This window comes from Carassius carassius, chromosome 8 (assembly GCF_963082965.1).
Source record: "Carassius carassius chromosome 8, fCarCar2.1, whole genome shotgun sequence".
Lineage (NCBI taxonomy): Eukaryota > Metazoa > Chordata > Actinopteri > Cypriniformes > Cyprinidae > Carassius > Carassius carassius.
Genome location: NC_081762.1, coordinates 33,633,663 through 33,645,408, shown reverse-complemented (window position 1 = coordinate 33,645,408; position 11,746 = coordinate 33,633,663). Strand labels below are relative to the sequence as shown.

The 11,746-nt window shown below is 36.0% G+C and overlaps 1 protein-coding gene across 1 annotated transcript; it reads left to right on the top strand.

The window, feature by feature from the left end:
• Positions 1-7,023: 7,023 nt before the first annotated feature.
• On the top strand, positions 7,024-11,746 carry LOC132144816 (CMP-N-acetylneuraminate-beta-galactosamide-alpha-2,3-sialyltransferase 1-like; the record flags this gene model as incomplete). Its single annotated transcript, XM_059555386.1, has 6 exons — positions 7,024-7,269; positions 7,482-7,672; positions 8,408-8,587; positions 8,871-8,916; positions 9,047-9,166; positions 11,574-11,746. Coding segments are annotated over 6 exons (948 nt in total), but the record flags the coding sequence as incomplete, so codon positions are not given.

Sequence of the window (11,746 nt, the reverse complement as noted above, 5' to 3'; positions counted from 1 at the left end):
TAGGAGAGCATAAGTCTAAGTGGACGTCCATGACATGTGGAGTCCCACAAGGCTCAATTCTTGCACTGCTCTTGTTTAGCCTGTATATGCTTCCACTAATTCAAATAATGAGAAAGAACCAAATTGCCTATCACAGCTATGCTGATGATACCCAGATTTACCTAGCCTTATCTCCAAATGACTACAGCCCCACTGACTCCCTTTGCCAATGCATTGATGAAATTAATAGTTGGAAGTGCCAGAACTTTCTTCAGTTAAATAAGGAAAAACTGAAGTCATTGCATTTGGAAACAAAGATGAAGTTTTCAAGGTGAATGCATACCTTGACTCTAGGGGTCAAACAACTAAAAATCAAGTCAGGAATCTTGGTGTGATTCTGGAGACAGACCTTAGTTTCAGTAGTCATGTCAAAGCAGTAACTAAATCAGCATACTATCATTTAAAAAACATTGCAAGAATTAGATGTTTTGTTTCCAGCCAAGACTTGGAGAAACTTGTTCATGCCTTTATCACCAGCAGGGTGGCCTATTGTAATGGGCTCCTCACCGGCCTTCCCAAAAAGACCTTTAGACAGCTGCAGCTCATCCAGAACACTGCTGCCAGAATTCTGACTAGAACCAGAAAATCTGAGCATATCACACCAGTCCTCAGGTCCTTTCCAGAAGAGATCAGAACACTGATCTCAGAACACTAAAATATCAGCTACTTTTAAATCTAGGCTCAAAACTCATTTGTTTAGCTGTGCATTTATTGAATGAGCACTGTGCGATGTCCGAACTGATTGCACTGTATTTTACGTATTTACTGTATTTTATGTCAAATAATTTTCTATTTTTAACCTTTTTAAATTCATTTTTAAAAAGTAATTAAAAAAAGTTTTTAAGTTTTTAAGTTTTTAAATTGCTTGTTTTATTTTTGTGATTATTTTTCTTCATTATTATTTTACTTTCTTTTATGTAAAGCACTTTGAAATACCAATGTATACGAAATGTGGTATATAAATAAACTTGCCTTGCCTAAGCTTGCCTAAGCGATCGCGTCTGGAGCCACTTGTGGGAAATATTTGCATTTGTGCTGAATGAGAGATAGATGTGTGTATAGATGTGTGTGACGAGTGGGGTGGGGCCGAGAGACGTGGGAACAGGAGCGAGGCCGGTGGAGTGATTGGAAATGAGCGACACCTGCTCGACCCACCGGTCTCGAGTCCCACGGAGGAGATGGAAGGATATAAAACAGGAGCGACGACAGTGAAGGACGAGAGAGGACCAGGCCTGAGTTTTAGTTGTGTTTGGTTTTTATTTGTGCGCAACAGTCGTCCGCGAGGGGCTGTTGCGCTGTTTTGTGTTTATTTTAATTATTAAAGTTTCAGTTGATTGTCCACCGGTTCCCGCCTCCTTCTTCCCATAGTTATGGAGTTTTTTTTGCTACAATGTGTTTCCGTTTATTTTTAAATTCATTTTAGCTAGACTCTTATATATTCTTTTTAATGAATGCAATCATATATATATATATATATATATATATATATATATATATATATATATATATAATTTGTCTGCTTCTTAAATTTGTTTTGGTTATAATTTTATATGTTTTTTTTAATGAATGGCATTATAATTGGTGTTTTAGTTTTATAATTTGTCTTAAATTAAATTAGTTTTGGTTAGACTTTTGTATGTTGTTAATGCCATTCATTTGTGTTTCATCTATTCATTGGTATATATGTTTGTACTATGAATTTTACGGTTTTCAGACAGAGGAACATAAAAATCTGAAAATATGAGCAGAAAATTTAAGGATTTGTCAACAACGTCTGTTTTTTCTGACATCACAAATTTTGTGTTATATGTTTATATCTTTTCATTTAATTCATATAGTAAATGTTTTAAAAAATATTTTAAGAATTTACTTATTAATGTATTACATACTTTTAAAGTTGATTTTATTTATTGGGTAGTTTGAAAAGTAAAACATTGTCATTCATTTGTTGTATTTCCATTTGTAATACAGATGGCAAAAATAGTATAGTGTAGCATATAATCTGCTTTAATATAGAACTTGATTCAAGGTATAAAGTTCTATATATAATTAAAGGAGTCATATGATGCTTTTTTAAAGATCATTATTTTGTGTATTTGGTGTAACAGAATATGTTTACATGCTTTAAAGGGTTAGTTCAGCCAAAAATGAAAATTATGTCATTAAGAACTCATGTCTTTCCAAACCCGTAAGACCTCCATTTATCTTCGGAACACAGTTTAAGATATTTTAGATTTAGTCAGAGAGCTCTCAGTCCCTCCATTGAAACTGTGTGTACGGTCTACTGTCCATGTCCAGAAAGGTAAGAAAAACATAATCAAAGTAGTCCATGTGACATCAGAGGGTCATTTAGAATTTGTTGAAGCATCGATAATACATTTTGGTCTAAAAATATTTTTACAAAATACATTTTGGTCTCTCGGACTAAATCTAAAATATCTTAAACTGTGTTCAGAAGATAAACGGAGGTGTCACTGGTTTGGAACGACATGAGGGTGAGTTATTAATGACATAATTTTCATTTTTGGGTGAACTAACCCTTTAAGTAAATTCTTGGTAATATACTGCCTTATAATCCTTTTAGGATTTTTTTGCCACATCCAGCTGTTAATTTCATGAATTTTTGTAAGACGCTTTAGGTTGGTATTTTGTGTAACTACTTCATATTTTTGTATGTTATGAATTTCTCCCTAAAGACAGAAACAGCTAGCAGTACTCCATAAGACTAGATGTAAGCTAGACACGATCTTCAGTTCATCACTAAAAACAAACTAAATAATTTGGAGGTGATACTCTCTTCATAAAGCTGGGTGTGTCTCAAAGCAAGTCAAATTCATGGAAATCCAGTGAGTTGTGAGCATATGATGTTCTGCTTTGACTCACAGCAGTTCTTCTACCACACAAGAAATCTGGTATTTAACACCTAAACCTGGAAATAACAAACTACTACAATTGTTGAACACTAGATATATTTTTTTAATTAATCATAAGAAATGTTATAGGAAGTATTATTTTATTACAATTATTTAGTAATAATAATTATTATTATTTATTAATTAAACAATATTAAGATATTGTGCTATGACTGAGTTACTAAGCAGATATATCTTTGCCATATGGGCCTGCTTAGTAACTTATCTGTGACTCTGACTAGATCTCCATAATTTCTTTTTGTTTTTGTTTTTTTGCTCCCTTTGTAGCAATCAAATGCAAATGGTTTGGTCTTTCCCATACTGTAACATATATTAAATTTCCCTATATGAACTGTTATCCTATAAAGTAGAAATGTGTGAATGTATGAAAACAATTAGAATCTGGAAACACTTGACATATTACATAGAGAGAATGTATGTGTGTGATAATATATCACCTTACAGGTAAACATGGCAAAATCACTCTTAATATAGGGAAAATCAAGAGTTTGCATTTACATAGGATTTAGCAAATAGTAAGTATATTTTGCATGCTGTCCTGAAGGTGGGCTCCGAGCTCTGAATATAGCCCGAACCCAGAGAACTCCCCCCATCCCTAGTATGGGATGAGAATAGTTTAAGAGTGAGGCGTTGGACAGAGGTGAGTTGGCTGTATGTGTGTGTGTGTACGTACATACGTAAAAATTAAACTTTTATATATTTTAGATTCATTGCACACCAACTGAAATATTTCAGGTCTTTTATTGTTTTAATACTGATGATTTTGGCATACAGCTCATGAAAACCCAAAATTCCTATCTCAAAAAATTTGCATATCATGAAAAGGTTCTCTAAACGAGCTATTAACCTAATCATCTGAATCAACTAATTAACTCTAAACACCTGCAAAAGATTCCTGAGGCTTTTAAAAACTCCCAGCCTGGTTCATTACTCAAAACCGCAATCATGGGTAAGACTGCCGACCTGCGAGAGGGTAAGACACAGAAAGAAATTTCTGAACGAACAGGCTGTTCCCAGAGTGCTGTATCAAGGCACCTCAGTGGGAAGTCTGTGGGAAGGAAAAAGTGTGGCAAAAAACGCTGCACAACGAGAAGAGGTGACCGGACCCTGAGGAAGATTGTGGAGAAGGACCGATTCCAGACCTTGGGGGACCTGCGGAAGCAGTGGACTGAGTCTGGAGTAGAAACATCCAGAGCCACCGTGCACAGGCGTGTGCAGGAAATGGGCTACAGGTGTCGCATTCCCCAGGTCAAGCCACTTTTGAACCAAAAACAGCGGCAGAAGCGCCTGACCTGGGCTACAGAGAAGCAGCACTGGACTTTTGGACAAATTTTGCATGTCATTCGGAAATCAAGGTGCCAGAGTCTGGAGGAAGGCTGGGGAGAAGGAAATCCCAAAATGCCTGAAGTCCAGTGTCAAGTACCTACAGTCAGTGATGGTCTGGGGTGCCATGTCAGCTGCTGGTGTTGGTCCACTGTGTTTTATCAAGGGCAGGGTCAATGCAGCTAATTATCAGGAGATTTTGGAGCACTTCGTGCTTCCATCTGCTAAAAAAGCTTTATGGAGATGAAGATTTCGTTTTTCAGCACGACCTGGCACCTGCTCACAGTGCCAAAACCACTGGTAAATGGTTTACTGACCATGGTATTACTGTGCTCAATTGGCCTGCCAACTCTCCTGACCTGAACCCCATAGAGAATCTGTGGGATATTGTGAAGAGAAAGTTGAGAGACGCAAGACCCAACACTCTGGATGAGCTTAAGGCCGCTATCGAAGCATCCTGGGCCTCCATAACACCTCAGCAGTGCCACAGGCTGATTGCCTCCATGCCACGCCGCATTGAAGCAGTCATTTCTGCAAAAGGATTCCCGACCAAGTATTGAGTGCATAACTGAACATAATTATTTGAAGGTTGACTTTTTTTGTATTAAAAACACTTTTCTTTTATTGGTCGGATGAAATATGCTAATTTTTTGAGACAGGGTTTTCATGAGCTGTATGCCAAAATCATCAGTATTAAAACAATAAAAGACCTGAAATATTTCAGTTGGTGTGCAATGAATCTAAAATATATGAAAGTTTAATTTTTATAATTACATTATGGAAAATAATGAACTTCATCACAATATGCTAATTTTTTTAGAAGGACTTGTATATATATATTAGTGCTGTCAACGTTAACGCGTTAACGCATGCGATTAATTTTTGTCTGGTTTAACGTGTCAAAATATTTAACGCAATTAACGCAGCATCCATATTTTCTGCCATCCATTGGCTAGCTTTACATTATATGATCACGCTCTTATGCATTTAAATGCTTTTAAACATTTCAAGCGCGGCAAGACAAAAGATAATGCGCTGTCTGTGAATGCCCTTATGTGACACATACACACGTACACACACACACACACACACACACATACACAATGCATAGACAGGGCGCCAGAATCCAGTTCTCTTAAGCGCTTGAACTAACAATAAACATCCCAAAGTGCTAGTTTTGTCGATTATCCTCATAAGAGCAATCTTAAATGATTTATATAAAGTCTAAAATGAACAAAAAGAGTTGTGAGAGAATGAGGCGAGATCCATAGACAGTATATAAACGGTGAGATCCGCGTGTCTGTCTGCTCTTAAAGGGACAGCAGCCAATAAAGCTTCCTGTCAGTAAAGTTAAAGAACAAAGGGAACAGAGAAAATGACTCGCTGCTCTTGACTAAATAACTTTTGTAGCTTTAATAAGGATTAACTATTTAATTTATAGTTTATGCAGTGCAGACTGCATATAACTTTGATAACTTTATTAAATTTCTGTATATTTCCTAACTGTTAAGACAGGAAGGGCAGGAGTAAACATGACATTTATTATGGGTTTATGTTAGCATTGTTTTAAGTTTACTTAAATTAAAAACTGTTATATTTTTGAAGCCTAATAATAAATGTAAAAAAAAATAAAAAAAATCAGTAGCTGTATTAATATCAGTCATACTGGCCTTCATTCATAAAAAGATGCCATTTAAACAATTATTTAAAATATTCTGTCTTTATGTTGTTTCTACATTAATTTGATTAACTGTGAAATTATTACATTAAAAAAATATATTAAAAACGTACAAAAACATTTCTTTTTTTATTGCGATTAATTGCGATTAATCACAGAAAAAATGTGTGATTAATCTAGTTAAAGTTTTTAATCGATTGACAGCACTAGTATATATATATGCTACATTTCATGCTAATTAAGTTGATATCATTCATTGTCATGTTACATTTCTAAAACTAACAGTTTCTTTACTGTCATTCCTTGAATGTGCATTCACAATTAAGGCATCCAAAAGACCATTTTGTAGTAGTTAAGCTCTATTTGAGCATTTTTAACTTTAAGTTGAAATAAAAAGTCAGTGTTTAACTTTGAAGGTCAAAGAATAGATGTCCTGTTGAAAAGAGAGAAACACACAGGAATTTGCCAGGCATATTTGTAGTTATTCAAATATTTCCATTGCTATGTAAAGGCAGACACACGCTCCCACACTTACACAAACGTTCAAACCATTAACTACCTGAACATCAGGACTCACTGCTGAGATATAATCTATGCTACTGAAAGTAAGATTAATAATGAAACACTTGAGATGCGCATCTGTACTTCTGCTCTCCACATCTGCACAGGTGGGTTGAAACTCAAAGCTTTATTTACACAATTAAGCAAATCAAAGATTAGGGATTCTGATCAAAGAAGTTCAACCTTTTTACAAGACAGTTACTATAGGTAAAAGTCATTTTGAATGACAGCAGTTTTTAGTTGCTGGAATACTGTTATTTATTCCTATATTGGTTTGATCAGCTCAGCTAAAGTGCAATTCTGGGGGACAAATTTACAAATGTAACCTGAACTGTTATAACTTTAAAAGTTCAAACAATATAGCTTGCTGGTTTGGCATGCCTGGGGCAGGGCTATTAATGTAATTGAAGTACTGTGATAAGAATATTATATATACATACTCTTATTACTAAAATACTTTTCTCGCTGAAGGGCTCAAGAGATGTGTAAAAGATGCTGTGCTCTGGGGCCAAAAGAACCCGAAACATCATCTTAAGTGTGAGTGTGGTCATCTGTGTATTTCTATTCTCCCGAGCTTCTGTACAAAGACTTCTCTTTGGAGCGTGTGCATGTAGTCCGTGTGTGTCAGACATTGCTCATGACACCTGGTTCCAGCAGCGCTACGACCCCTACGCCCAACCCTTACTGACTAAGGAAAACTGCATACTCAGCAATGCCCTTTATTGGTGGTGGCAAGTAAGTGTCTTAGCCGATTTAACCACAATTTTAGGATTCTTTATGCTGTGTCATCACTGGCATTAATTATTACTGCCAAATTAAGTGTGTGATACCTCGAAAGAAAAACAACCTAGTTGCTTGTACTACTGGAAACCATTGGTTTAAACTTGTAGTATAGCAGAGAAGACAGCTCTGTTACTCATGACCGTTCTTCCGTAATATTTGAACAGAAGCTACAATACAAGAGTAGAGTGAACTACGAAGCAGTAGCTGAGATGTTATTTGGCATCTTCCCGAATGAAGAAGATTACTCTGATGCTAGCCCAGGTCGCTGCAGAACATGTGCTGTAGTGGGGAATTCTGGGAACCTCAATGGATCCCACTACGGTGCGCTCATTGATGACCATGATCTTGTCATTAGGTGAGTGAGAGAGCTGTTCACTGCATGTGGTCTATAACTAGAATAACCTCTCCGTACGTTTTCTTACCTGTCTTCTCTCTACATATAGACTCCATAGTCCTATAATGTTAAGTTCATCTAAGGTTTGTGTTGTATATTATGCATTACTAGCATAGCAAGTTGCATATTAAAACAAATGCTAAATCAGCCACAATATAATTGTAATGGTAACTTGGTCTGGGTGTTGTTGTATGCACAATGTAGCAAATGTTTATGTTTTACTGTGGAGTGAACGTCTCTGGGCAGTTCTAACTTTGCATAGAGATATTTGCATTAAATAGTACATTTAAATAGGAGCCATGGGGTGTATGCTTCTAAAATACAATATGTTTCCAAAACTCCTGAAATATCTCACAGGAATGCCTCTGCAAACAGAAACAGTGCATGTCAGAGCATGCACTAAGGTCCAGAAGGACCAACATGTAGAAGACAGTCCTCAAAAGACTGCGAAGTGTTCAGAAGAACTGGACTTATTAACCAAATCAGATACAGAATATGAATTTGTTAGTGTGAAGACAGTCATGATTACTATGAAGGTCCTGACAAATCGTATGTTCTCACCAAATATAGACATATAGCACATACACACAAAATGCCGGAATGAATTAGACTTGAATTAGTGAATGAATAAAAAGGAAAACAGGTGTGTACTGCATCAAAGGGCACATGAAACATTAGCCTTCATCATTTTGTCAGGATAAATAAGGGCCCAACCGAAGGCTTTGAGCGGGACGTGGGGACTAAGACCACTCACCGTATCATCTACCCTGAGAGCGCTGTGGACATGGACAACTCCACTCACCTGGTGCTGATCCCTTTCAAGACTGTGGATCTGCAGTGGCTCATCAGCGTCTTCACGACCAAACACATCAGTCGGTGAGACCACTTTAACAAATGAGCACACATGACAACGCTCTTGTGAATTCAGTTTTGTGTAAAATTTGTCATTACTTTTACTTTGAAGCATGCTTCATCAGTTATACCATAAAGACATCACTTTATTTCATCAGTGCCTACTCTCCTGCTTCAGCCTGTAGGTTTATTCTTATTTCTTTATGTTGACCACTATTCACCTTTACATACAGTAAATACATTTTGCCCTAGAAGCACCGCAATTGTTCAAAATATGCCATAACAGCATTATTTCCTTTCTCTTTAGAACGTATGTTCCAGTGAAACCCAGTATAAAAGCAAACAGGGATAAGGTAGCCAGTGTTTCAACATGTTGACCAAAATATAAAACAACCTATCATACATTCACCCAGAAGAGTGACTGTTTGATGTGAATAATACTTATATATGTGATTTTGGTCGGATTTCTTTTTACGGCATCAGGTGATGATCCTCCATCCTGGCTTTCTGAAATATATTCAAGAGCGCTGGCTGCAGAAACATGGCAGATACCCATCCACTGGTTTTATTACACTCGTATTTGCCTTGCACATCTGTGACCAGGTAAAACTGAGAGAGTATTAACTTGTAGATTATTAAAAGAATGCAATACAGCATTCAAACACTAGGGCCCAATATACAGTACAGTTTTATAAGCATCATGGGACTGAATGATAATGTCCACTATGGTTTCAGACACCACAAATAGTTTACTATAGAAGGGTTTAGGTGTGATTTCAGAAAGGGCAGGGTATATTGAAGAGAAAGAAATCTTGGTTTATAGTGCTTGCAATTTTTGCGTGATTATTATACACAATCTCTTTTATATGTCGGTGAAGATATAGTTTAGTGGCACTATAATGTTGTGTTCGGTTTGATCTCCTCCCTAGTGCTTTCTTAGAAATACAATATTCTGTGTAGAAATAAAATGGTTCGGAAGCACAGTGTGGTCTGTAACGAATCGCACATGAAGCATGCTAGTCAAATGTAAATATGTTAATGACACAGCTTCATCATGTTGTATTTATTCATTTATTTTTAGAATTTAGGGGACTTAATTTAGGAATTAAGAGATGCTTCATATTCTAAAAGGTATTATTAGTACCCCCTTGAAAGGATACTGCCTTTTTTACTGATTTTGCCAAGTAAGACATGTTCCTGGATCGACATCTTCTGATGATCCTGGATCAACATTATTGTCCAAAAATATAGACTTAAGCCAATCCCTACCCCTAAACCTAACCTTACCCATAATTTATTCCTAAAATCAGTGGGAAATGATAGCTGATTAACAAGAGTGTAGAAGCATATAACTCTGATTGTAAACAGATATTTCCTGAAGTTATATTCTGATTGGTTGATTGGAATGTTGTTCAAGGAACATGTGCTTGGAGAAATCACGCTTACCCTGACCCCAATGACAGCTGTTGTACCTTTTTGTTTCTGAGAGTGTAAGGCTGACACGTTCATCTTATTAGTGACTAATTGGAGAAAATTGTAAATTCTACCATACAAACACATACTCTCTTTTCTTTAAATCTCATCTGGATTTTCTCAAATCATCTCAAGCTATGACAAAATCGTTATACTCTGTATGAGGGATGGTAATGGTATGATATACCAACAATATAATATCCTTTATCAATATCCTAACAATCTTAATATTGCCAAGAATTTATGTTATATGTTATGTTACATGTTATGTTATGCAAACAGGTCCATCTAGCACACTAGATAAGCGATTCCATTGGCTTATATGTCTTTCAACGTGTAAAAAATAATAATAATAAAAAAATAAATAAACAATCAACTTTAGCCTATAGAGTAATATATGTCTTTGTGTTATGTTATTAATGGTAAATAAACTGTGCTATAGATTGTAAAAGCTACACTGAAAAAAACAATAAGTACATTTACTTAATTTTTATTTGGCAAGTTTTTGCACAAGCATTTTTCAAGTAAATTTAACACATTTGGAAATTAAGTAAATCTACTTAACTAAGTTAAGTAAAAATAAAAGAAAAGAATAAGTACATTTTATTGAGTAAATTTTAATTAAGTAATATTGAGTTAATGCATTTAGCAGACACTTTTATCCAAAGCGTCTTACAGTGTATGACATTTGCTATGCCAAGCTGTGGTATATTAGCTATGCCCTAGGTCCTAGTGCGGAGTCTGCAGACACAGTGTTCATGACACCAGGTCACAAGTTCCATTCCCAGGGAATAAAAACAATAGATTGAATTAAAAAAGTGTCCACGCAAATGCATAAAGGCACATACTGAAAACAAAATGAGGGAAATCAGCAAGAGCTTGTTTTATATTTTTCTGAGCAATCTTTTAGATTTCTCTGAAAGCCCCATGTATAGTTCCTCGATCTCTTCACACAGGTGCTCTGCTCTGACGCCCCACTGCACACGTGACCTTCATTCTTGGTTGAACTAATCCTTAAAGTTTATGTTAAAACATATACAAATGAAAATGAAGGCTAAGAACTGCTTTGCATTGCTGCCTAGACCAAGTGCTTCCCCAAACCTGCATCTTTCGTATTTCTCCCTTATCTAACACACCTGATGTCACTCATCAGCTCGTATGGAGACTGCAAGAACTAAACTGGGTGTGTCTGATTAAGGAGACAAACAAATGTGCAGGGCAGGGGGTCCTCCAGGACAGGTTTGGGAAGCACTGGCCTAAACAACTGCACAGAAATCAATTACTCCAAAGCACCACCTAGCGTCCAACCAGTGCTAATAATGGTAGAATCGATTTGCATACCCTGTAAAAATTATGATATTGTGGCAAGTAAAGATTAACCTCTAGCACTTTCAAAAAGGTTCCATGACCAATTTACATACAAATGTCTATGAATACTAATGAGTTCAAACTGATATTTAGGACAAAAGTTTTTTTTTTGGATGTAATGTATTTATTTGCTTGTTTATTTTTCTTTCTTTCTTTCTTTCTTTCCCAGGTTAGTGTGTTTGGGTTTGGAGCAGATGAACATGGAAACTGGCATCATTACTTTGAACAAAATAAGCATCATCATAATGCTGGCAATCATGGAGGAAGCTATGAATATAGTATTGTACTTAAGCTTCATGAGAAAAAAAGAATTCATTTGTATAAAGGATGGTGACAATTGCA